The sequence below is a fragment of the Enoplosus armatus genome, chromosome 1, assembly GCF_043641665.1.
Source record: "Enoplosus armatus isolate fEnoArm2 chromosome 1, fEnoArm2.hap1, whole genome shotgun sequence".
Taxonomy (NCBI): Eukaryota; Metazoa; Chordata; class Actinopteri; order Centrarchiformes; family Enoplosidae; genus Enoplosus; species Enoplosus armatus.
Window position 1 is genome coordinate 7,692,473 of NC_092180.1, and position 27,627 is coordinate 7,720,099.

Genomic DNA, 27,627 nt, shown 5'->3' on the forward strand with positions numbered 1-27,627 from the left:
TGTATAAACGCACCCTTGCTCCCTTGCACAAAGGTTTGCATATGCTTTTCATCATTAATAATCAACACAGACAATGAGTGAATAGCTACACCACGACTATAATCTGTCTCACAGATGGCTGTTCACTGCAGAAGTACACAACTAGGTGCTGAATTAATTCTTGTAAAAGACAAATTTGAGTTTCTCTCAGCACATAATAGATAACATTAATAGGATGACATCTTCAAAAGAAGGTAACTGACGTTAATGTCCAAAACACCCATGGCCTACAAGAAATCGCTGAGATTTAAAAAATCTGATATGACATTCAACTCAAATGTTTAGCAAATTGCTTCCCTCTTTCCCAGGAAGGATCGTTGCCATACTGAAAGAAGCAGTCACTTAGGCAATCCCTGGGCAGACGGTTCAGTGGTTACACTCTGCTTCTTTAATAAACTGCAATGAAGTTTCATTTGACTGATGGAGCAGTCCAAGTGTTGCATACATTAAGCCCACAGGAAAATTACACAGAAAATTAACAAATGTGCCAATACGTAGAGCAGTGTAAAGACTTTTTTTTGTTAATCAAACTGTACAAAAAGTGAGAGGTTGTAGCTAGTGTTTGTCCATGGCTGACTTGTTTTAGCAGAAATAAAAAATCACATCCTTTTTATAGTAAAATAAGATTTTCAACATAATTTGAACTCAATCACAATGCAGTTCTAGGAACAAACTCTTAGATAAAATCCGTGCCTTCACATTTCGTGGAGGCATGCGGCCAGGAGGTAACCTGAGGTAACCAGATTTAGATTGCTCAGCTAGGGATTAGTTAGATAAACCCATCTTAAAAGGGCTAATTAAGACTTGATGGGATTGGGAAGTCACTTCTGTGGTCGGCAATTACATTTGAGCAGGATTTTAACTTAGTGTAATGAGGGGAAAAAAATTAACCCAAACAGTAGATTTATACGTTTAAGGTTGTATATCAATATTGAACAACTAATCTAGAAAGTAATATGACAGAAGATTACATATACAAGATCAACAGACATCTTAGTCTCATGCAGGGCCTTCATTTCAAAAGCTGATTGGACAAAGTTTAGAAAATCTAACCATATAAATAATTGTTTGAAAAGGTATATACAATATTTAAAACATCATCTTATTAAATATAATTTTTAAAAAAATCTTGAATGATACAAAATTTTGTTAGATAATCTGATCTGAAAAATTGCAATTTCCAGTACAGTGTTTTCTTGAAATCAGGAATCATCACAGCCAAAATCAGTTCTAACAGATATGCTCCTTTTAAATAAAACAGAATATTTTTAAGTGGAGCTCGATAATAAATCAAAACAATTAGCTGAAAATACAGATATATGAAACAGTGAAAATAACTCACCTGTGGATAGGGGAACATGCCTAGCGCCAACTGTGTAAAGAAGAAAGTAATAATAAGTGCTACAGGATATTCTTAGATTCTTCTTGAGACATTTGAAATAATAATAAGAATTCAGGAAAAGGTTGAGTCAGTTCTGGGCCTATGACAATATCTGTAAACACCTGTACAAACTAACGCAATCCAATCAAACAGCCCCTTCATAATGCTTACATGTGTGCAGCATATAATGGGCAATTTTAGTAACTTTATATTTTAGTCAGTCCCTAATATTTTACCCACCACCCTCATAGATACTGTTTACGTGTGTGTGTGTGTGTGTGTGTGTGTGTGTGTGTGTAGAGTAGTTGAGTCAACATTTCTTTGACATGCTTCACAAAAGGTAGACTTTCTTGCATGGCTACCTGATTGGACTCCATTAGACTACACAGGCGCTCATGATAATGTACCCCGCCCCCCGTATATATAGATATACATATATGTACACATATGTATACACATACATATATGAATGCATACATGCCATTGCCAGTGTCTTACTGGCATGGAATTCAAGTGTAGACACAGAAGGAAAATGCTGCTAAAGCCACTGAAGCGTGCAGAACTTGAGACTTTCAGTCTTTGAGGTAAGCTTAGTGCCCACCTGCTGATAACACTTCCTCATCAAACAACATCAGCTATTAGTTAATAACCCCCCCACGATTACCACCTGCAGAGAACAAAATGCAGGGATAAAGACAAGGAGGACAGGATTGTGGGACGCTTGTACATAATGTGTGTTATTTTGGCTGGGGGGTTGGGTAACAGCTCTTCCTGACATTTGGCAATTCACTTGGGGTGGGCATTTTTCATCTTGGTCAAGGGCAGCTTATTGGCAACATTACGTTATTAAAACGTCAAAACGCTCACGGTTTTCCTTGAACATAAATAGACCAACTTGTAGGCTAAAGATCAATCCAAATTGAGTGGGACTGCAAGCCATTTCATTTAGCTTAATGCACACATCCACAGCTACATATAAAGAGAGTAGGGCCAGGGGGTCCACTCCTATAAAACTCTATCTTTATCACACAGAGATCATGTCAATAATTTTGACAAGGCTCCTTCTCCGTGAACTCATCCATTATTGTTATAATTGTAATGATATTAAACAGTATTGACAAACAAAAGCGAGGCAGAAGTCCAAATCATTTGTTATACTGCAGAGGGAGAGCTGTGGACAGAAACAGATGGAGAATCAATAACGTCAGTGGGCGGACAAGAGACCCGGGAAATGTAATGCTGAAATTAAAACGTTATTTGAAAAGGCAGGATGTCAGTCAAGCAAGGAGAGATGAACAGAGATACTGATGCACACGCACACACGAACACATGCAACAGCCACTCTAAAGACATACAAGACAATCTATTCTATTTGAAGTGTATGATGCCTAACTTTGTAATTTAAAAAAATATAAATGGATCACTTTTGCAAGAATTTAGTGTCCTTTCCATAAATATCCGACACTTCTCTCTGTGTACAAATGCCAGGTATGGCATGAAGCCATTTCTATTGTCGTACCTCCATGAAAGAGATTCCCACACTCCAGACGTCTGCGTGGATACCGTACTGTTCTCCTGATATCCTTTCTGGCTGTGGAGCAAAAACAGACATCAAAAGCTGTATGGACAAAGTTAGAGGCTCCGATTCCTGTGCTAACGCATCTCATCACTCATACAACTTACAAATTATTTGACATGAGACTGAACTTAAGGGGTTACTCACCGCCATGTATGCGTTAGTTCCCACATACGTTTTGGCAATAGAATTCACCAACTGCAAATGAAATTAATTAACAGTGGATAAGCAAATAATTATGCTGCATATCAATATAAATTCTATTAAACTGACTGTAATAAGCCACCTTAACCCGTATAAATAACTTTTAAGAGTTCCTTCTATATATATATATATATCCTATATTAGGGAATAAACAAAGAAAAAAGCTGGGCATAACTGACATTATCTAAATCTATAGACATGTCAGGTTGATATTTTTGGATGCTCTCAACCCTCGCGCAAGGGAACAGGAGTAAGACAAGGAGACATTAGTGTGTGTGTGTGTGTGTGTGTGTGTGGATACAATGGCACATGCCATCAATGACAGGACTGTGATAATGAGTGTCTGTTCCCTTATGGCGTTTTTTTTTTTTGGAGCATGCCCTACAGTGTGAGAGGGGGAGGGGGAGGGGGAGTGTATATGTGTGAAAGAGAGATAAACAGAAAAATAAAGTTAAAAAGACAGGGGACAAGTCAATGCTGCTAGTGTTACACATACTGGGTGTAAAATTCACCTTGGAGGTTTCAAGGAAGTGGAGGTTAAAAATGAATAACAGTTTGCCACAGAAGGGATGGTGTGTGTGTGTGTGTGTGTGTGTGTGTGTGTTGAAAAGGGAGACAGAGTCCTCGGGCTTGATGTTTTAGGGAACGTTGAAGGTCTGTCCCTGATGATTACATTACAAGCACACACTGCCACCCACACCCCCACCCACACACACACCCACCCACCCACACCCACACACAATGACTAGGCTATTGTCTGCCACCCACGCTTTCCCCACAACTACTGAATACATATCAATGAGGCTTTCCGTTGTGTGTGCGGGTCATAATTATAACAAGTGATTTTTTTTGAGGCTGCAAAACAATGGAAGTGGGGGGGGGGAGTTAATGTGAGAGGCAGACCCTTGGGAGGGCACTGATGTTTTGAGTTGAAAATGAATGCAGTGATTGACAGGTTGACCACACACACACACACACACACACACACACACACACACACACACACACACACACACACACACACACACACACACACACACAGTGATGCAGCTATAGACAATTGTTTTTCTTCCTCTCTTCCATCCTCTGTCTCTGTCTGTCTCTCTCTCTGTCTCTCTCTGTCTCTCTCTCTCGCTATCATGCTCACACAAACAAATCAGTGTACCTGTGTGCTGACACCAAAGTCACAGAGCTTGACTTGTCCCCGGGTGTTCACCAGCATATTGGAAGGCTTGACATCTGCGGAGACAAACTGCTTGATAGAACTGCAACATCAGCACTCTGTAGCTTGTCTTTATCAACTCTGCTCTTTTTTTAATAACACAGAGCTGCCTTACTCACCTCTGTGAAGTATCTTCAGGCTCCACAGATATGTCAGGCCTTTGACTACCTAAAGACACAGACGAAAGAAAAAATATATTCATTTTGGCATCATTCAACATTTACCCAGCACATGTTGGCTGAATAATGAATTAACTTGATTAATGTGGAGAGGCTCCAGTTGAACTATACAAACTGAACTTATGGGTAGGGAAGAATGACAATGACCCTGTTTATACTTCACAACCTGACTGTTATGGCACATTCCTCTTAGGAGCTTATTGACCACCTCAGTGACAAGGGGGTTGGACAAGATTCACCCTGAAATGCTGCGCTGTCACAGTTCACATATGTCTCTAATGTTGTGTTGATGTTGCCCTTAGACTGCTAATCGGGAGTGGTGCTGCCTGTTTCATAAATGAGGACCAGAGTGTGTGTTCACACTGATTAGCCTTCTTGTGAAAGGAGAATTTTGCAACAATGTGGATTTCGTCCTGGGTGTGGTAAAGTTATTTATTTTATTTTTTTTTTTTACAGAGTGGGAGGTAACTGAAGTGTCACAGACATTTGCTATTCTGATGTGCTTTTTATATTTATATATATATTTTTTTTTATATATTTAGTGCGATGCCCTCCAATTTAGAGACGACAATTCTCTCTCTTAATAACAGAAAAAATATCCTAAAATTGACTACATTAGGTGTCAGCTGCACTAGTGCAGACTTTGTATCAGACTGTGGCGGCAAAGGAGAGCTGAGATAAACGATAACATTGCAGATACAAGCAACCAAGAACGTTTCTTCTTCTTCTTCTTCTTGTGTCTCCCTACAGGATCGAGTGAGGAGCTAAGCAATTAGGGAGGACCTTGGTATTGAGACGCTGCTGCTTCGCATTGAAAGAAATTCACTGAATTTGTTAGAACATGTAGTAAGGACGCCTCCTTGTTGCCTCTCCTTGGAGGTGATGCGTGTACAACTCACAGAGAGGAGACACCTGGGTAAAAGACACACAGGCAGGAGCAATATGTTTTTGTAAAGTGGGTAAGAGAGGAGAGGCTCTTGTGCAGCCATCGCAAGTGCATTCGTTGCACTCATATGACTACGACTGGCTAGATTCATAAAATAGCCATACAATCATTATATTTTTGTTTGTATTACATATCTCTCTATGTGTAATACTGCTTTGTAGAGATTTTTTCATTTGTGGGATGTGAGAGCTGATTTTAGCCTCTAGGCTCCTGTCATCAATCTCTGATGCACAACAAGCTCTGAGATAAATTAAAGAAGCACAAAAGCTCTCTGAAGTCCTGCTGCCTCAAAAGGTGGTAGTGTGGGTGCAACAACTGCAGTGTGCAGCTTCACTCACACCCTCTTGGGTGCTTTTCCCTCTGTGATAATTAACAACTGTGACAGTGGAAAGGAGGGAAAGCTGTGAATTAGATTTAACACTGACTAAATAGCTGTCATTGTTTGATTACGGACAAAATTAAAAGGGGTAGACAGAAAAGAGGAGGTGTAGACAGGGGAAGGATAATGAGTGTCAAAAAGAGACATGCATTTATCAACATCAAGGCCATTTTATCAAAATGCTAGTTTTAACTGAGAGTAAAAAGGGAGGGAGAAAGGGAGAGAGGGGAGGATAAGGGGAAAACAACACTGACTTTGTCAGTCACTTCACCAAATAGAAGCTAATTGAAAAATTCACACCTGTGGTTCTCTTTTCTTTTATTTCATCAATAATATGAGTGAGTTTTTTCCTCAGACATGTTCTGTATCCGACAAACAAATAACAGGTCACACTGAAAACTGTTACTGCCAGGCGCAGTAATATATACATACTTAAATAAATGTTTCTAAAAACTCCAGAACAGACCTCTCAATTCAAATGCTTTTCACTCAGTAATCAAACTACTGATAGGAAGATTTTGAGTATTTCATGGAAACTTACTGCCAAAGCGATCCTGCCCAGCACGTGCTCAGGAATCCTTTTGTACACGTCCAGAGAACCACCTGTAAAAGACAAATTATTCATTCAGGCAGTGATATAGTGTCTTAACTAATCTCCTGATGGCCTTTTTGGCTCAACACAAAGCCAAATTCATGTTGGTCATGCAGGGTGTAACACTCCAAACCTATCAAAACAACTGACAAAAAACTATTGCTTGCAATTTAATCTGGATCCAGATCCAGCAAAAAACAAAGTAAATATGTAAATATATTTCATAGTTAGAAGTAAAGATGAGCACTCCTAAACACATCAAAAATGTTCACAGAAACAGGCAAAGAAAACCTAAGAAGAAAAGGATCAAAATCAAAATGTCCCACATCAGTGTGGACATTCACAGAATAGTTGTCCACTCCAGAGCTTAAATACAGAGGACACATTCCAGGTATGTACTTGAAAATAAAAGTGATTCTACACAATTATATTCAATATATTCACTGTTTGTTATAATTCCTCTCGCTGACACTTTCATTGTATTTGTTTGATATTTATTTGTCTTATCAATAAAACAATAAACAAGATGTCAAAATCATTGATGTTTCATTATCCCGTCCAATTTTCACAACACTGTAATTTCTTGTTTGCAGTAATCAAGCACAACAGTTGAAATGACTGACCAAAGAAAAGTTTCATGAAGAGAAGAGTGCAGAGACGTTAGACAAGAATTTGTCAACAAGCCTGCAAATGTGTGAAACAGGGGAATCACTGCATTAACGCACACTTGGACAAACACACACATCTAAAAACATAGACAGTCCCTCATCTCACACCAGTCTAGACACACACATACAAACGCACCTACAAATGCACTTAAGTCAAGATTTATCACACCCTTGTAGCTTTTAGCACACAGGCATGCTAAGCAGCTCACAGCGATAAGACGTTCTCTTGATCTGCAGAAGTGTAAATGGATACACAGTAGAGAGACAGAGGACAGCTCCCCAAAGTCCCTTCTACACAGCTGTGGTTAGCAAAGGAAAAACATATGATCTTCTGGCTTGAGCCACAGACAAACTCACCGTCCATAAATTCTGTGCATATGGATATCCTGTTCTCTACAAAAAAGGCACTGAAGAAAGTGATGATGTAGGGTGAATCACACTGCAATCAAGAGAAGAGACAATGTGATCATAAAGGGCATGCCAAAATATTCATCTGTGATACAAAATAATTTGCTTATACATCCTCATTATGAATCTGCAAGTGCAAAAGCGATCATGTGACCAGGACTTTGAGTGCAAAAGTGCAACAGCTGAAGTTTCTCATGATCACACATGCTGAATTGGTTGTAGTCAGAGCTCAAAAGCATCAATTTGAAGTCCATCAACTCTTTTTGTTTGGAAATAAACAATTTTATTTATGATTTAATTCCACACACAGAAACACATCAAAATATTGAGCTCAGGTTAGTTGATGTTCTCTTTGTTTCAGGGCAACCACAACTTCCTTTTTCATGTTCAATGCTAATAACACAAAGTGCATTCATGCCCAGTTTAAGTGAGTTTCCATGCTCACAGCGTCTGGGCCGGTACATTTTAGGCACAACAGAAAAAAAACTCCTGTTTCAAAGACAGTGATCAGTAAACTCACATGCCTAGTCCATGTGTGTTGCGCGTGTGTCACATGTATCCCTAGCTTACATTGTAAGACCAGAGGCAATAAGTACTTAAGAGGTAGGACAGCAACATTCAATGGAGAAAAGAGAAATGTTTTGGTGAAGAGGAACAGATGAAATCGGTAAAAACTAACCTTGTAGAGAATTTCTAATTCTGACATGATCTGCTTCTGTAATTCCACCGTGATATCCAGGGGAATGACCTGTAATCACAATGGGGGGGAAAGAAAAGGTACAGCCTTTAATAAACAGGTTCAATAAACAACAAGTTCTGATGGGGTTAGGATGGGACTAGATTAAGAGTCACTTATGAAAGAGTAATATTATTATCAACATGAAAGGAGTTCTCACCTTGACAGCTAAAACCCGCTTGCCAAGAATATGGTATGCCCTACAGGGACAAAACACATAATATGAAACAAAACTGTAGAAAGCAGTTACTTGAGTTTATTTAAATGGAAACTTGAGCATTTGTGTTTTCATTTTCAAACATCATGTAGTTTTTTTTTTCCTTTTTAAAAAGGTACAGTGCCACGAAAAAACAAAAAACAAAAATCCCCTGCACATTGCTCTGAAAAACAAAATGTAATGTCACTGTTCTGATGTGGTTAATAAATGAATATTGATCAGAGCAATCGCAAATCCTTAATGTAATGTACTAAACATAGTGATAAAGTTCAAGTGATGGGTAATGAAAGGACATTATAGCGCAATAATAGTTCAAAGTGCGATAAAAACTCCACAGGTCTCTGTGTTTCTGAGCAATAGTAGAGTTAGCATGACAAAATGCCTCTGTCATTTCTCTTAAAAAGGTCTGAGGTCATCACCCAAAACCAGATCCAGTCAGCCCTATCGCTAGTTGTTCCAGACAGAGTTTTGAGTTGCAAGTAAAGCAGCAGCCACAGACCGGCCCCGTAATGATTTAATTATCAAACTCCTTAATGCCAAACATCGGCTTTAGTTACAGCCCTTGAAGGTTAGTTTACGGCACCAGTGACAATACCTCAGGACCTCTCAACATACAATCCTCAAGGACGAATACTGTCCAACAGCTGTCAGGTGATGGGGATGAGGTGGTGTACGTCACACAGGCTGGTTAGCTTGCAAGCAGGCTTAGTAAATGTGATACCTGGCTACTCACCTGACCGTGGGTCTTACAGAGAGAATGTGTATGGTGCAAGGTGTGATTAATGTGTCTTAGATTAGAGTATCACATTGCTCTTCGGCCAGACACCTCAAAACTGGCCCAGGCCTTTAATTAATAACACCCATTAGTGCCATGTCGGGTTAGTGTGTATTTACCCACAGTTTGAATAAACACTGGTCTCTGACTGTAGCTATGCCATGCTGTATTTGAGCTGTAGTTTACCTATCTTTGATAGTTACTTCACTGCTGAAGTCAAAAACAATTAAGAGATTAAGAGATTCTTTTAAGAAATTAAAAGAAAAAAAAAAAAAGAGTAAACTTTAGTAGGACATTTACATTTCAAGCTGTCCAGAGAATAACTAAAACAAACATTTAATTGTTTGTGTCAAGGTCTAATAGCTATTTACATAATTTCCTTTAATTGAATCTTACATGTAGCAGGTTCACAATTTTTGAAACAGATATGATGTCTGCTTCTACAAAATGTCCATACTCCAAATATGAAATGACAAAAAATAAAAATGGTGTGTTTAGTTATTAGAATAAACCATAAGCCTTCAGCCATCTTCTGACTTAAGTGGACAGTGTTGTTTCTTTTTGCCCTGAGTGTTCTTGATCATTAGTGTCATCTTTTCTGGAAAAGAGCTCTTTGCACATAAGGCTGATGGCCTTGTTTCCATTTTGATGTCTTGGTCTTCCTTTAAGCTACAATCAATACCAGTTAAGCATGACTGCCGCCTCTTAATTAAGATGAAGATGTTAATTGGGCAAGATCGCAGAGGTAGACATGTTAAATACTGACTGGGCAGGTTGTGTATGTGTAAGGCAGCCTGAAGAGATTGAGAAGTCTAGACATGCTGAAAGAAATACCTTGCCCGTGGCTGAATGCACCTAACTCCTACTTCAACACATGAGAAGAGCAGCTTTGTGTATGTGGGATACCATGTGTTTGTGTGCGTACAAGCTTTGTGTATGTACCTTCATGCAAAGCCTCACATCTGTTTGTTAAAGCTAATGCTGTTTTTCTTTTCCTTTTGTGACCCTAACCCTAACACTTTTACACAAGGTGTTTTCTTAAATATGCTTCACAAAAGATTGAAGGGAAATATCCCCACAATATAACTTACAGAACAACAAGCCCAATATTACTGCATATGTTCAGAAGTAGCAACAAATGTTATACAATAATAATTAAATGATAAACAAACTGTATGTCTAAGTTAGATATACAACTGTTAAGATGTTTTAACAGCTTTAGGGCTGGAGGTATGGTGTGACTACTGCTTGGTTAAAGCTTTATTCTCAGACTGTCCTTGACCACCTCAGGGCCGAGCATCCCTGTATGAGTTACAGTGACAGGCTTGTGACAGCGGGAGACATGGGGACAAGGTTACATAGCCACCCCCCGCCACTTCCCCCTGATCTGACCCCAGTAAATGTGCCCCATTGCCTGGATCTTATTTACACTCCAGCTCGCTCTGTAATAAAAGCTCCATCATGCAGTATTCATAGGGCCTCTCTCTATGTCTCTGAAGTTGGGGCTGGGGGTTAGAGAGACTGGCCTCCTGGATCAGGGCTAACGTGGTACTTTTACACTGCCACATGGATGACGGGCTGCCTTGCTGCCTTTCTGCCTCCCACCCCCCCCCCCGACTCTCTGACCTGATATGGCTATAATGGGTCTCCTAACTGACACAGACAGACAGACCTGCATGTACACACAAATATACACAAAAACGTTTGCTAAATATCAGGCTCATTCGAAGCTGAAGTTGAAATGTTTGTTTTGTTTATATCCCACCATGCTAAAAAAAACTGAAAGTCAATATTCCTCAATGCCATGAATGGACATTACTTTTGAGAGCAAGCCTCTTGTGGCTGAGAAATAAATTACAACAACACAACTGTTGTTGGTTTGCTGTTTGTTCTACTCTCAGATTGTTGGTTTTAATGAGATAGTGTAAGGGCATTTGGCTGTGTAGCATTATGTTTATATTTAATATTACAATCGATTTGTTTTCTTAGAGGGTGTCCTATGGCATTCACTCATTGTTGGACCAGTTCTGCACATGCCACATTGTGTGACCTCCAGGAAAGGAAAGCAACAGCTGCAACAGTTAAGACCTGCAGATGTTGACATGTCAATGTTGCCATCTACAGGCTCTACAAGAGCTGCTAAAAAACGTACATCTTCGACACCTATAGGCAATAACAACTTTTGTACACTTGCTGTTTTTTATGTCTGTATTGTAAATTTCATAGTTTACACAATGTCCCATTTAAGATGAATAAATTGGAACATCATTGAGTCACACTAACCTCCAGTGGATACCAAATACTCAAACAATCATTTCACATCCGAATCATTTCATAATCATTTAGCTTGAGGCTGTAAAACACTTTTTTCCATCCAGGCGTCAGATTACAGCCTCTTAACCATTAAATAGTTTAGCCTAATTATCTGGAGAAAGATTCAAAGAGCCAAACAGTCTACCTATAAACAAGAGATATACAAGTTATTTCAACGATCTCACTTATATAGTGCTTTTCAACCTTTACAGTTAAGTCTCATTCACCCAATCACTCACACATTCACCCACCAATGGCAACCGACCTGCCATGCAAGGTGCTGGTCTCCAGCGGGAGAAACATAGGGTTCAGTGTCTTGCTCAAGGACACACATTACGGGGCAGCTGGGGATCGAACCGCCAACCCGCTCTAACCAGCTTTACCTCCCGTGCGACAGTGCTAACCACTGCGCCACCATGCTGCCGACGTCAGTCATTAATGATTATTTAGGAAATTAATTGAACATTACAACCTTTAGGAAGGTAGGATTTAATGCGGAGATGTTGTACTAGGCTGCAATCAAGGAGTACCTGGTCAGCTTCATAGTTTAACATATATCATCTCCAGAAAAAAGCTGTTTCACCTATTTCAAACCGCTACCGCTAATTTACCAAGGCACACAGCCACAAGAATCTTCATCTCTAGCACCATCACAGTTCACTCAAGATGCATTTGAGAGGCACTGTGACGCCAGGTGGAAACTGGTTCTAGACACAATCTGAAAATATCTGGATACAAGATACTAGGTTACCACCAATTAACCAAAGTGGTTTGGCCCTTCAATATACAGTTTAATCAGTGAGGTGAAAAAACAAAATCAATGGAGAAAATGGGCTGCGAGACTAAAGGAACAGCCATGGGTGTCTAAGTAGATGTCACCACAGTCACAGTCAGGCAAATGTGCTTGTTTTAATTGCACTGCTGGATCCATGAGTCACGAAAATAGCCTGTGTGTCCTTGTTATTGTATTTATAAGCCATAGAGTCAGTTAGATTGGTGGACAAGATGGACCTCTGAGAGAGTGTGTAATAAAAAAACAAAGGCCGACATTGATGGATGGCTAGGTCAGCGCGTGGCTATGGAGAGCTGAGGTGTTGGTAACATCCAATTGAGTCTAAATGGCTCTGGGTCATAAATGGGCAAAGAGGTTAAAAGGTGGGGAGTGGTAGTGCTTTTCACACGTGATAAGCCTAATATAAGCTGGACCAAAGGGTAGGACTGAAGAGGACAGAGAATTGGTTTCTAAGGTAGCAAGAAATCTGTCTAGGCCCTCTGTGCGTATACGTACAGTATTTTAAAAGATGGCTAATTTCCTGCTTGATACAGCAACATTTGTTTGGTATAGCTGGCCAATATAGCTAAAATTCTCATTTTAAATGTGTTGTTGTTTAAAAAAAGAAGAAAAGCTTTTCTAATCAGAACAATGTAGAAATGAGAGATGTTGCCTTGATCAAAGATCTCAGTGATTACTTTGGTGAGTACAATGTAAAAAAACCAATGGGCAGAGCTGCAAAGATATAACCCAAGTTAATAAGTAATAAAGAAGAGGTATACAACATTCTAATGTAAACATTGTAATGACGACATTTAAATATGTTGGAGACAATTAGACTAACCCATGCTAATGTAATGCTCTTTTCTTTTGTCTCTGTGCAGAAACAACACACAAAGGTTGGGGTTGATTGAGATCCTTGATCCTTCCAACATAGACCCTTCATGTTTTCATCTCTTTATGCACCTGATTGGATAACCTCAGCTTCCTGTCCAGACCCTTAAGAAAATCCCACCATGATAAAGCTTTTGTGAAGACAGACTGGATAACTCTTTTGATGAACTTACTGTATCACTGTTTTTTTGTCTTAAAATAAGTTAATTTACTTTTGGCATGAAATATTTACAGAGAAGAAAAGAGGACTTTATACCCGTTGTAATAAGTTGAATGGAAAAATCCAGTCAGTGTCGCCAAGGGAAGAGCAGTATTAAATATTTTGAGCTTTTTCTGATTGTGACAAAATAATTAAAATTAAAGAAACGAGGAAGCAATTAACAGTTACTGATGAAAATTTCTAGGAGCTGATGTCAAGGCCACCAACACAATTAACACCAATTCTGTTACAAATTCACAATTTTGAGTTTCCTCTAACTCCAATGACCTGTGTAGTTATAGACAGGAGGCAGGAAGGCCTAGAACACAAGCTTATACTATTCATTTTCTGTTTAATAGATAAAAAGATTATTTATTCATTCATTTTTCATGGCAAAAAGTGATTATTGAAGTTTCTCTTTAAGTACCTTATCAACATTAGTCAGGCCTCCAAGCTCTGGGGTGACAGCCATGTGGTCAAGTAGGGTCCTGCATTACTTGCAGGTGTGACTGTGACTTACACAGGCAGAGTGCAGGGTAGCCAGGGCAGATCTGAACTGTTGTATGTGTGGACTTTCTAGTCAAGGGCGTATGTTTGAATGCCAGTGCAAAAGCTAAAGTCAAAGATCTACGATTACAGTAAGCAATTAAATGCACAAGACACTTGGTGTTGGGTTGATGGAGTAGCTGAGCTGTCACTTGTTCTGTTATTTGCTGGCAAGTCATAATCAAGCCAGCCTCTTCAGTGTCATGGTGGAGATTGGGTACATGGAATGGACCTTCTTCAAAACATTGCAGAGGAAGAGGCTGCACCCGAACACGGTTGGTGCTTACTAAGCTACTGCTGACTCAGCAGAGGGGGACCGGCAGACCAGGAAGGATGCAGCTGTGGTAGTTTTGGAAGCAAATGCCCAGTTGTAGGGTGTGGACTTATGACAGGCTTGGACAATGACTTACAGGAACCCTTAAAGTTTCTGAAAAAGCATTTGTTGATGCATAGAAGGAAAAGCCATCGCCCTATCTGTCCTCAGCAGGGTGTGGAAAAGTTGACCTCAACTGGGAAATTTCTAGAAGGGTGAAGGAGCAAATAAAGTAGCTCCTAAACTGGCCAGACTTCTGTCGAATGTCCAGGAGGCACTGGGGGAGTATATCAATTGCTCTCTTAGACCATGTATCTACATATGTATTGAATTTATGAGACAATACAAAATGGATAATGTTGTAATGATCCAAACATTGTCATTAACGATACGACTGACTTTTAAATTTTAATTCAGCACAAAATGTAAACAAATCTAAGGTATGAGCGTATGAGAGACTGGTAATAGTATATGCAATGCAATATGTGTGTCATTGGAATTCAACTGCTAATTTAAGTTTACAAAGTGACAGAAAAATGCTTTCACATAAATTCTATATCTTTTCTGAGGTTTTACTCAATTAGATTTTATTTTTTTCCAGCTGTGAGAAGCTCCTCCATTTCATTGCATTGATAGAGAACAGATCTTTTTCACGGCAGACATTTTGGCATTACATAGTAGGAAAAGCCCAAGTGTAATTGAGATCGACTGGAACTGCATTCCATTTATATGAGTTGCAGGGTCCTGGGTCCCTGTCATGACTTACACTTAATGGAATTGAGCCATTGTTCACGAAATTTGTACATGAAATTAAACGAAATCTAAAACACCAAAATAACAAACAACCAGGGATTTTTTTCTATCTGTATTTATTTAATCTTCTCCTTCCAACCATAAAAATTTCAGCACCACAGCATATGGATTTTTTGCTGGGCTAAATTGACTGAGAAGTTGTTGGGCTTGCAATATTGGCCTTCCCCAGTGCAGTGTAACCATTTCTGGTGCCAAACTTATCAGCAATCTTATTCTCCTACAACTATAAGGGACTGGCTCTTAATGAAACTATCTCAAAGTCATAAAACGGGAAAAGGTGGTTGGAAAGAAAGGGGTGAGAATAAAAATCTTGTGGATTTGCTAGATAGGAAATTTACTGGGTTTGCCGGGGACTGTGTGAGACAGACCACTCTGTCAAGTCAAGGTTAGTTTGAGCAGTGATCAATACTTCAATCTCAATAAAACAGCTCAATAGCAAAGGATTGATGGGAATGAGGAAACACAAGGTGGGGAAAAAAGGGATAGAAGGAGCAGCACAAATGCCAACCCTGTCATAACGTTAGCAGGGCAGTAACACATTTGTCTAGCCAGAGAAGATGGAGCTGTTCTATCGTGGCAGGTAATGTGCTGTACTACAGACAGATTAAGTCAATTGCTGTCATACTTTACAGCCCCCAAATCAATATCATATATGTTTGCAACCTTCAAACCAGAATAAATAAATTCAGGTACAGGCACAAACCAGCCTGATAGATGTCACACCAAACACTGAGAGATAAATGGACAGATGAAGGAAAAGAGGAAGGGTGGCGAACAATGGAGTACCCTTCCTTCACAGAACTCTATTGAGTGAAAAATGAGCAGAAAAAATCTGAAATGTCCTTAATTCTTCCTTAATATTTGTACTGTGAAGAGGCTTCAACATCACTGAATACATCATTCAGACTATCACTTGCTTCAGCAGGTATCTGTTCAGTGTCACTGTTCGTTATTGTGCTGTGGCCTTGCAATGTTGGTGCCTCAATGTGAGAGCCAGCAAATACTTACTTGTAAACTGTCCCTCCGTTTCCATGGCCAAGCTGCTCTTGATAGTTGATATCTTGGGCATTTATCTGCAGAGCAACAAACACACACACAGTTACACAATAATGGCACTTGGATGTTATAACATGAGAAGACATGCAACCAGTGGATGATATGTGCAACTACACCGGTAAGAGAGAGTGAGCATGAGAGGGAGAGAGGGAGAGAGAGAGAGGGGGGGGGGGGGACTACATTGTCACTGGAGGCTATAAACAAGACAAGCATTCAGGTCACTTCAAGTTCAGCAACATAAGGAGAGAAAACAGAGGGACAGAAAGCGGAGAAGAAGAGATCAATACAACATTTGCTGTCCAATTTATAAAAGGACATTGTGTTTGGGTGAGTGGGGGAGTGACTGATGTAGAGTTTAGTGACGATTTGTTTGCTGTCGTCGTTCCACTCTACTTTGACAAAAAGTGTCAGAGGCGGGTAATATAACGTAGCTCGAGCTAACACGTTTTGAAAATTACCAGTTAAAATCTTCCGGTAAGTCAATGAAATTCAGATGAAAAACAGAGCACTCAAATAATCTTGTAGTTATGGTTTAGTTAGAGCACATGCAAATATATCTCAAATAACAGTAACTACTCAGCATTGAAGAAGAGAGCATTTGATCTGAATTCCTAAAGGTGGAGTAGAGTAAAGCACCACCTGTCTGATAATTAGAAAAATTAACACTGAGGAAAACATTGACTCCTCAAGCTCAGCCGTTACAAAACCACATACTTTAAATTAAGTGTTACAGAATGTAAAGACTAAACAAAGTGTGGAATATTTTATAACTTAACAAATTATTATGTAGTGTTTGTTCTGGTCTTAATACCGTAATTGAAAAAAAAGTGCTACAAGTATATCTTAATATATTTGCTCCATATCTTAAATACACATATTAAATACATTTCAGATCTCTTCCAAAAAAGCTTTTTTACATTCACATAAACATATCGACTACTATGATACGAAACCTAGATTTTAAAACTGAAAAGCTATATAATAATATATTTATTAACAATATTTTATTGTTATTTATATTAAAAGTCTTATTGAGTGTCCTGAAAATCCCCTAATTTAAACATACAGAATATAAAAAACATTTCAGGAATGAAAATCATTGTTTATATTTGCATTCCAAAATTTACAATGTCCAGTGAATAATTCTCTAATTGATTATTTCACCAGTCCATGTTGCATTGAAGCACCACATTCAACATGTTTATGAACTGTTTGTGTGTGGCGCTCAATGAGGTTGCAGGCTAACAGTGCCCTGTCAATAAGCCAGCTTGTGTGGACAGAGACCTATTTGTACTGCGGCTGATATGATATCAATGTGGGGCTGTCAAGACCAATTTTGTACAGCCAGACAGAGGCAAGCATCACAACATACATGTAAACATGCGCGCACACACACACACACAAACACACACAAACACACACACACACACACACACACACACACACACACACACACACACACACACACACACACGTTTCCCCCTAAGTCACCTCACTTGATTTGATAACATGTGAGAGGAGGGAGGTAAAGAGAATGAAAAGAGATGGATGAAGGGATGGGGGAGAATGGAGAGGACAACTCTATTAGTTCACTGTGTTACAACAGAAACCTGAGAGGCCACTGGCTTAATTGTCTCCCTGACACGCTTGCCATGGTGTCTTTGTTTGTATATGAGAGAGAGAGAGAGAGAGAGACATGACTGTAGGCTTGCGCTCAGGAACCCACAGACTCCCAGTGAGGCACAGTGAATAGACAATAACCAAATACACACTGTATAACATGCCCCAAGTTCGTATTACAGAAAATCAATAGAGGAGCCAACCACTAGCGAGAATGTGCTCTTGTCAGTGGAAACTAGGTGTGAGAGCAGGAGCAGGGGAATAACAGTGGTCAAATTCTACTTAAACCCAAAACACAGGCTCACCTGCCCATTTGTCAAGATCCTCTTCAGCTCAGCAGATGATTTCTTTAAGCTGGAGGAAGGAACACAGCACAGGTGCACTGACATAAGTATCACAGACATCCTTTCTATTCATCTATCAACCATCCAAGCAAAGTTTATTCCAGGTAGTGAAACATGCTCCTCGTGGCCCAGCAAGCTCACCTGTTGTTGGCCATGGAGTCTGGGACAGCATGAGTGCAGTCATTGGCTGGGTTAGGTCTTGTATTAACCTGAAGGTGTACATATACATATACACAAATGTGAAAGGACACACACACACACACACACACACACACACACACACACACACACACACACACACACACACACACAGACCACAGACAGACGCTTAGTGGTCAAGGCCAAAAGACAGGCAGACAGACAGACATATGGCCAGACCCCCTAATGAACAAGAACAAAACACAAGCTCTCAGTTCAGCCTGAAGGTTAATTGGCTTTCGTAGGAGAGAAGGGAGGCAGGCAAAGAAGAAAGAAAGAGGTGTCCACATAGAGGAGGGGAAAGGATGACAGACAGCAGAAGCAAAAAGGGAGGAGAGGAGAGCCAAAAATATATTTGCATGAAAGTACAGCAATATTTCTAACACTAGAGGAAATGAGACAGATAAAACAGATTTGGGCAAGGGCTGGAGGAAAATAAAGTTAAGAAATTAAAAATGTCATGCCTCACTAGGGACGTTGTTCTTTACATCTATTCATCTGCATCTATGTTTACTGCAAAGACCTCTGTGCTCAACCCAGATATCGTACACAAAAGAGGAGACAAGACCCTGTAAAGGGGATACTAAAAATAACTCATTTAATTGAGGTCAAAAGGCCGGTGCGTTGGGTCCACTAAAGCACAGGGAATCTCTCTTTAATTAGTGCCCAGAAAGACCTAATTTAAACAGTGCACAACATTCCCCACAGCAAATTACTTTTATATTAAAACAGGAGAAAAGAGGGGAAAGATTACCATAGGACTAAAGGTTTTTGGGAAAACATCATCTTCTCAAAACAGACCCTTGACCTTAAAAAAAAACTGACACAACTCAGTAGTTGTTATCAAAGCTCCTCAGAGGATACATTAAATAAAACACTTTCAGTATTGGGGAGGGGGGGGTAATTTTATTATTGAAATGGAGATGGATATAATATGGATCATCTGGAGAGATGGAGGAGGTGTCAAGTCATTTAACCCATGGTAATTAGCAATGAGTTTCAATAGTAACATATGCCTAACATAAAATGGGGAGGTCTGTGGAAGGCCATTTGTAAATGGCAGAGGGGGGGCTTGTAATGACAATTTCATGGTTGAACAATGACATCTTCTTATTGACTTAGGTTTTGTTCTAACCAACACCGATGTTCTTCCTATCATATGGAATGAGAGGATCATAATACTCTGGAGGGGGATTAAGGTTTCAGCATTAACACTTTGCTCTTTAATGACTATCCCAGCCTAAGAAACAAGAATATAAAAAGATAGAAAAGGAGAGACAAGCCCCGCGACAGCCACAGCCAGCAATCCCCATACATAAACATAGACGAGGGGAGCAAGAAAATGAGTGAAAGAAAAGGAGAGCCTTGACTTCAATTGACATTTCAATAAGTGGAACACAGCGTTACCAATCCATTTGCCTCAACTTCCCTCCCTCCCCTCCCCTCGGTCTCTGTGTAAGGCAGCTGAAACAATTATTGAGATAGGTACCTTCAGGCCATGTATGTTCCGGATCCCTGGAGTCTTGCCGGCTGAAACAGTAATTGACTAGATTGTAGAACACATCACTGGGCCATTTACAAATGTGCTGAAAAAGAATCAGTTCTTTATAAAGAAAAGAAAAAAAAAAGATGAAATGAAATGAGGGTTACTCTGAAATTAGTTAGTAGACAAGAGAGTGATTGAGACGTTGGGCTCTTGAGACAGCTGTGGTAGTGGGTAGGAAGGAAAACCAGAATCACAGAGTTAGAGAGATAGAAAGGGAAAGAGAAAAAAGAAAGAGAGTGAGACAGGAAGCGCGTAAGATACAGAGTAAAAGAGAGACAATAAAATGTTCTGTCACTTTGCCCTTGGGGCCTGTTAGCGATTATGTATGACTTTGAGTGGTGAGAAATCTATATGGAGATATAAAGTAAGTAAGGAAGTAAGTATTGAAAAAGCACTCGTAGTAAAAAAAACAGTTCAGGAAGAAACTACACAATGCCAGAGATCTGGGAAAGGCTTAGCCTGAACACAAGCTTGCCGTTTCAACGTCCTTGAAGCAAAAGAAACGTAGATTTATAAATGACCGTCAACACAATAATAGACTGAGCCACTGAATTTTAATGTTGTCCAGAGGCTGCATTGTTACTTCCAGCCACCATGTGCTCCAATACTCTAATTGTTTGAACGCAGCATGAGGGATTTACCCAAATTTCAGTTGAAATTTGTATATTATTTTTATATACTTAAATTGTGCTTGTGATTGGTTGTCAACAGATTAATTACAAAGATGTATTGAGCCTTTCAGTATTACCAATCCATGATAAACTGTAACATGTCACTCCATACCTCGTGGAAAAATCTGTAGAGGGTCCGGCAGCAGTCCATTCATGCGTTGTTCATTCATTGTGTTGAAGTACTAAAGGGGAAAAGAAAGTCACAAATAGTTGATAGCAATAGTGGTTTGAAGTTATTATTACACATAATAGAACTTAAATATACTATACATACAAAAGCTTTTGTAAATTTGCATTTTGACTATGCACATTTTAGAGTACTACACACATAAAAAATTTATTTAAATGATGTCAGAATTAATCCACAGTGTTTCCAAAAATGTGAGCATGCTGTGCTGAAATCTGTTGCCGAAGAGGACCAATGCCCTGTGGGCTTGTTGTGAAGGAGTGTAGCATTAACCCTTTTCTCCTCCAGGTCAACAGCTCACCAAACACTCATATCCTACAGGACTAACACATGCACACACACTCTGGAGCCTCGCAGATGCTTGCCAAGGCAATGCAATAATTGATGTTTCAGTTAACCAAACCATCTGTTAAACTGTGAGTGTGTGTGTGTGTGTCTTCATGTGTGTTTTGTTTATGTCCCCTCCTTTTTGAGGCTTCAAACATGAAAAAATAACAGCAAGACCTTACTTAGATACTTTAGAAGATGTATGTCACTATGTCGTCCGCAGTACATGTGTTCATTGTCTTTCATTTACAATCCAGTATGAACTACCAAGTCATCACAGCGATATGTAAATTTGCTCTCTCATTGTGGGGGAGGGAGGGAGGACGATGGGACCGGCTTGGATGGGAATGGATCAGAATGGCTACCCAAGTGGCACAGCTGTTATTAAAAGGCCTATTTATCACTGTCAGATCCCTCCTCGCTCCTAGGCCTCTGCTTTCGCCCTCCAGCGTTCTCACTAGGCCACATCTGAACAATGGGCCTAATACCAAAAAAACATGTTGTGTGTGTTGAGGGTGTGTATGGGGGGGGGGGGGGGGGGGGTCGGGCTTCACGTACCTTTAATTTTCCGCTCAGCTAGCTTATTGATTAAGGCTGCAATTACCACCTAATCTGTAGTAGGTGTGTTATTAAAAGACATTCTCCATTGTTGGCCAATAACTAAACAGTGTCCGATCCCAAATACCATCGCTCAGCCTTAAGGGACAAGTGGGAGAGTGAGAGCGGAGGTCTCATCATCATTAGCAGACTAAGGGGAAATGGGAGTAAGAATGGTGGAATTAGAGCCACTACCTCCAGGGGGAGCTGAGAGAGGAACGGATGAGGTCACATGTTTTTTTTAGCACCTGACACAGGCCAGTCTTTAACTTTGAACAGGGGCGTCTGTCTTTCAAGGTGTCGAACAATGATTAGAGATGCCTGGAAGACTACTGGGTCTCACAGGAGCATGTAGCAATCAATGTTCTCAGTGATGGGGGATACTTTTCACAATAAATGCCCTCTGCAGACTGATGTTAATTAAGTGCTGAATTTGAGCATTAATTTTGCTCAGCAACACGAAGCATGAATTTTTTCGCTAGGCAATGTTAAAGCAGAGATCTTGAATAAGAAAAAGGACACTGCGTAGTGGCAACATATTTAAAAGTCTGGTTGTAAATGTATTATCACAAACATCCACACACACAGAAACACATGCACACACAAGGCAACCATGAGAGACGCTAATGAATTATCCCACCTTTCACCTAACATGCTGGTTTCTCTTAATTCCTTGTAATTTTACACAATGGCTGTCTGCTCACCTGGAATTAACAACACTGAGGCAAAAATCCACTGGGGTCTCTGCGGAGGCCAAATGGCAACAACAGCAAACAGCCGAGAAAAACTCCACTGAATACAAATGCAAATGACTGCTGAAATGCATAACCCTTGCATAAGACATTTAAAGTACTCGGCTAGTGTAAATTATATTTTAGTGAGCCCAGTATTTTCCAGGTGATCAGCAGCTTTTTGTACACTTGGCTGTCCCACGAGGAGTAGAAAGCCATTATGGGGGTTCCTGGATTTGTTTGCCGAATATTCATTGTACAAATGGCTTTTGAAATCTGTGGACGAAGCAGTGCAGTGTTGTGGATACTAAATATTTGTAGTGGGTAGAGTGAGGTGTAGGTAAGGGTCATAAATTAATATGCCATCACAAGACATCATCTGAATAAAGAACGAGGAAGTGTTGGGACTATAAGCTGCCATTTTGCACTACAAAATCAATATGTTTATTGTAGCCTGTTCTGCCAAATATATGTACATACATAGGTACTGATTAACGTGATAAAGATCAAGTTCATGGATATATTAAAGAAAAAATTTGACAAAATTAACTGATGTCAGGGACTGTGATGGTTCCAGCTGTAGCTTGTAGGTGTTATAGTGTTACTGCAGTTGATTCTCTATGCAACTATTGCTGATATTTGGTTGATCATTGAGCAAAATAGTATCATAATAAAAGTATCATAGTCTTAAATCACGCATTTATACATTTCCTGAAAGAAAAGAACAACCACACTGCCCCGTCATAATCTACTGAAGCAGCATAATTTTACTTCCAAATTAGGTTGTTAAATTAATTTTAAGGTGCAATTTTGACAAACAATATTCAAAATAACTGTGGTAATACCAAAACACCCAGGACAGGAAATTCCTGAAACCTTATTGGGACATCAATACTGTGACTTTCTCAAAAGCTACTCCCATTCAAACAGGACAGCAAGGGAAAATCGCAAAAGAATCTCAAAACATGTCAGCTGGATTTGTGAATAATGAAGCTGGCTGAGGTCAATAATTTTTCCATCCCTGTTTCACAACTCTCATCGGCACAACAGCTGTCTCTTTTTGCTTAATCACCCTGCTACCCTATGCTACCTAATGATTAAAAAGCAACCACAAGTGAATGCATGATAAAAATGGACAAAAAACAAGGAGTGTAAATTGTGCCTGTGGCTCTAGCAGCATCATTGTGAGCTGATGGGGGGTAAAAGACATCCACAGATGAAAGTAGATTTTGAACAATTCTGCAGCCCAGGGGGGCCCGCTCTTTAATGAGGCAAAACTTTAAGTACTGAATAATAAATAATAAAAATTGACAGTTCATTTAGCTTTCAGTGTACCTCGTAGAGAAACCCATTACACGCCATTACTCTTACTGTCCGTGGCATGAACAGTAAGTATGGTGGAATATGAAAATGCACTGCACTAGCTGGGGGAGCTGAATGGGTAGTGGAAGTGTGTGCTTGTGTATGAGTATGTGTTTGTTCCTGAAAACTGCCAATAAGCTGGTTTTTACATAAGGTTAAATACAACTGGATGAGGTTATATGGTCTCAAAACTCTTTATAGGTTGCTAAATTGCAGGTAAATACAATGTCAGTGTAGAGGTGGAAGCAAGTTAAAATGTGTCAATCTTGTCATCAGCATCTTAGTTTAGATTTGTTTCTACCAGATCAATAGTGCCTCCTACATCACATTATAGCGAGAATTTTACTGTTAAAGTTCTACGTTATCTGATAGATCAGACAGCCCTGGTCATTTTGAACACCAGTAAATAAGGTTTTGGTGACCATGGGAGGGACCCTGTAATTCTGAGATTAGCTACTGCAGCAAAAACATATGTAACGTTTTTCAAATTGTTCATTAAGTGGTTGTTGTTTTTGTTTTTTTTAAACCTTCATGCCAGCTAGAAGGGAAAACACTCAAACGGACAGTTTTATGGACCTAGGTTCTGAGATGTCTGTCTCTAAGATTTTTGCCCGATAAAAAAGGGAGGTGAGTGGCTCTTTCATTGTGCTGCACAAAGCACTCAGAAAATACAGGACATTTAAAACAATGTCCAGTTACTCTGTCGGGTCAAGTTTATCTTATTTGTATACCCCAAAATCACAAATTTGCTTTACAATCTGCACAGCATACAACGCTCTATATTCTTAGATCCTTGATTTGGATTGGAAAAGCTGCACAAAAAATCTCTCTCCTTCCAGATGTTTAGACATGCAGTGCATGCCGTATATACATTGTAGACAGAAACGGCAACAGTGAGGTCTAACCTTAATGTGAACAGTTTTCATCAGAACTACTGTCAAATAAAGAAATACACCCCAAAAAACACAGTAAAATACAATCCTGTTGTGCAGTTTGTGGGATGGAAGAGTGACATGATGAAAAAATTACAAATTAATTTTAAATTATGTACTCACATAGGACAACATGGCTTTGAGTTCTTCATCACTTCTTACAGTGATTCTGTCTCCCACCTCATCTTCATCTAAAAAACACAGAAGCATCTTTAAATTTGAATTGTAAGACTTTTTCATAAAATAATAAAACATGAACACCATAGGCAACCCTCAAAGCGAAACACATTATTGATATAAAACTGGATTGATTTAGGGGTAAGAGATAAGGTATAGCAAAAATGCACGGTTACAACTGTAACACAAAAGTAGACTAAATTTAGTATTATATCAACGAGCAATACAAAACTTTTGCAACTCATTCCATATTATGAAAACCTTCAAAGCAAAGTCATCTTAAGTCACTCTTTCTGAAACTGTGCACATGACTTTCATTTGCCAATAACTGTGATGACATGCAAAGTATATTTCACACAGTTTTTAAGTAACACAATCACGTCATTTACAAAGAAAGGCATTAATATTTTTAAGCAGTGTTTTACTGTTTATATTTATGCCTTTAAAATCACAAAAAATAAGTTGCTAAGTCAACATTTCATAACTAATGATCCGAAAGACAAGCACAAACTTCAACATACTCACCTGTCTTATCTGTCAACTTCTTGACATAACAATTACTAAAACTGACATTATGCATCACTACAAGCTATTTAGCTTTAATGCTGCTTAAAAGCAATTTTATCTTTATTATTAGTGTTTATCAGGATATACAACAATCTAAAAAAAATTCATAATTCATGTTAATTGACTCCTGCCTTTTCCTGCCTTCTTCACATACAGTAGCTAGATCTACATACATCTAAAGAGATAAAACCTTAATTAAGTGGAAAACTTATGGGAATGACTATTGATATCAAGTTGGTAAATTATAGGAATATGGTTTTGCACATATATAAATTGTGGTTACAGACAAGAAACACTATATAAGGTCACACAGAAGATTAACAAAGTAAGTTACTGAGAGCTTGTCAGGAATTGAGCAAGTGCTGTGATGTATTATAGGCCTCGTCATAATGAATGCTGTGGTTGTAGAGTCCCTGTTTCAGCTGTAAAGCAAAACAAGTGTGAATCAGACACTTACATTCAAAGGCCGTGACAGTAGCTTCAGGCATGACATCTCTGATTGCGACCTGAAATGTTTGGAAGAGTGAATTATAACAGAGACAACGATGAAGTAACAAAGTTTAAAAACTGTATACAGATGCAGAGTTACGATTGAGGAAGTGAGACAGACCTAATTGGGTTCACATATATCATTAATATGTAAGGTGGGGTCGTGGTGGAGTTGTAAAAGTTAACTGTTTAATGTACATGAGTTGAGGTCAGACACGTTCAGTCAGAAAGCGAAACTGACAAATTCAAAACCGTATGTACATGTCGTTTCACTGTACAGCTGTTTTTAAGCCGAAAACTGCTAACGTTAGCATCAAGTGGAGTCAAGGGTGACAATTAGCTAGCTCTCTAGCATTTAGAAGACTCACCAGCAAGTCATTGAAGTTCAGAAGAGATGGACAGTCGACGGACGAGTCCATGTCCCCTGACGGCGTTTTTATACGTATCACTATTGCCTCGGTGTCCATTGCGCAGCGGTTGTTTAAATCGAGTATGATCATAAAGAGGAAAAATTAAGCCTCATAATAACACTTGGCTGGCTGTCTAAGCTAAGGAGCTAATTTCCTGCAGTGGTTTGCTAACTACACAGGCTAGCATCCTGCTCAGTCCAGACACTTGTGTTAAGTGATGCGGGGATTTGAAATCGTTAACCGTTGAGCTTAGTAACTGCCGACACCGAAGTCACGTCATAACCGCATGAAAGGTTTAGCATTAACGGTGAATACAATTGTATTCGCCCGCTATGTGGGGCAAAGTTTTATACTGTGTCATCAGAGATATTTAGCCATGAAGCTAGTTTGGAGGAAACCACAACTGCTCCTGAAGCGTTTCCGAATCAACATCCGCCCAGGGAAGTTTCAAAATAAAAGACCTCCAACCCTGTACCCACTCAAAACATGGCTATTTTGGGCATTAATTACTGTCAAGTAAGTGGCCTGACACACAGTGGGTATTTCAAATACTGACTATGCAGAAAAAATATATAAAATTCATGCAGTACACGCAGGCTATTCAAATATACTCTTGCAAAAGCTCACTGTCACATATTTGAATAATTTGTTAAAGAGAACAACTTTATTCAGACCCGTTTCGGCTTGAAGTGAAGTGGATGACCCTGATGAAGGCCACAAGCCAAAACGCGTCCACCTACCAATAAAGTTCTTCCTCATACTACAAGTGTTGCTATTTTAAATTGTTGCTTTCAAATAAATAATATGTCATCCTAGTTATAAATGTGCTTTGGATTAGATAGAGTTAGACTGAAAAAAAGAATAGTGCATTAGGGCAACACTGGATGGCACAGCCTTTCATACTGAATAAGAATTACCGAGCTCTCCATCAAAAGAGACGGTTGCCACCTTGGACTGCTTTTGCTGTGCATGACATTGATATGAGATCAAGTTTGATAAGAGAGTACACAATAGCTTTCTGGGGGTATAATGTGTGGGTATCTAAAAGGTAAATATTCCTTTCAGAATTGACCTTAGATCACTATGGGTATTGTATGAATGGTCCTCGTTTTCACAGAAACAAAATTGACATGGCTCCTCATCCCTATTGACGATCCAACTAAGTGAAACTCTTTTTAGAAAGATGGTGAACAGAGGAGTATGTGTGGCCACAGTTTTTCAAGTATTCAAAGAGGTTTTTG

At 39.3% G+C, this 27,627-nt stretch overlaps 1 protein-coding gene across 1 annotated transcript in view; it reads right to left on the minus strand.

The window, feature by feature from the left end:
• Positions 1 to 26,595, minus strand: part of map2k5 (mitogen-activated protein kinase kinase 5) — a 50,635-nt gene extending 24,040 nt beyond the window's left edge. The window contains exons 1-17 of the mRNA XM_070904308.1: positions 26,345 to 26,595; positions 25,945 to 25,993; positions 24,867 to 24,934; positions 20,720 to 20,789; positions 19,880 to 19,920; positions 18,334 to 18,401; positions 18,154 to 18,202; positions 16,181 to 16,245; positions 8,491 to 8,530; positions 8,274 to 8,342; positions 7,544 to 7,625; positions 6,468 to 6,529; positions 4,542 to 4,590; positions 4,366 to 4,439; positions 3,144 to 3,194; positions 2,940 to 3,011; positions 1,382 to 1,411 (exon numbers count right to left, since the gene is read on the minus strand). Of these exons, the coding sequence (XP_070760409.1) occupies positions 1,382 to 1,411; positions 2,940 to 3,011; positions 3,144 to 3,194; positions 4,366 to 4,439; positions 4,542 to 4,590; positions 6,468 to 6,529; positions 7,544 to 7,625; positions 8,274 to 8,342; positions 8,491 to 8,530; positions 16,181 to 16,245; positions 18,154 to 18,202; positions 18,334 to 18,401; positions 19,880 to 19,920; positions 20,720 to 20,789; positions 24,867 to 24,934; positions 25,945 to 25,993; positions 26,345 to 26,476 (1,071 nt within the window). The 5' untranslated portion in view covers positions 26,477 to 26,595. The remainder of the gene's footprint in view (positions 1 to 1,381; positions 1,412 to 2,939; positions 3,012 to 3,143; positions 3,195 to 4,365; positions 4,440 to 4,541; positions 4,591 to 6,467; positions 6,530 to 7,543; positions 7,626 to 8,273; positions 8,343 to 8,490; positions 8,531 to 16,180; positions 16,246 to 18,153; positions 18,203 to 18,333; positions 18,402 to 19,879; positions 19,921 to 20,719; positions 20,790 to 24,866; positions 24,935 to 25,944; positions 25,994 to 26,344) is intronic.
• Positions 26,596 to 27,627: the final 1,032 nt, after the last annotated feature.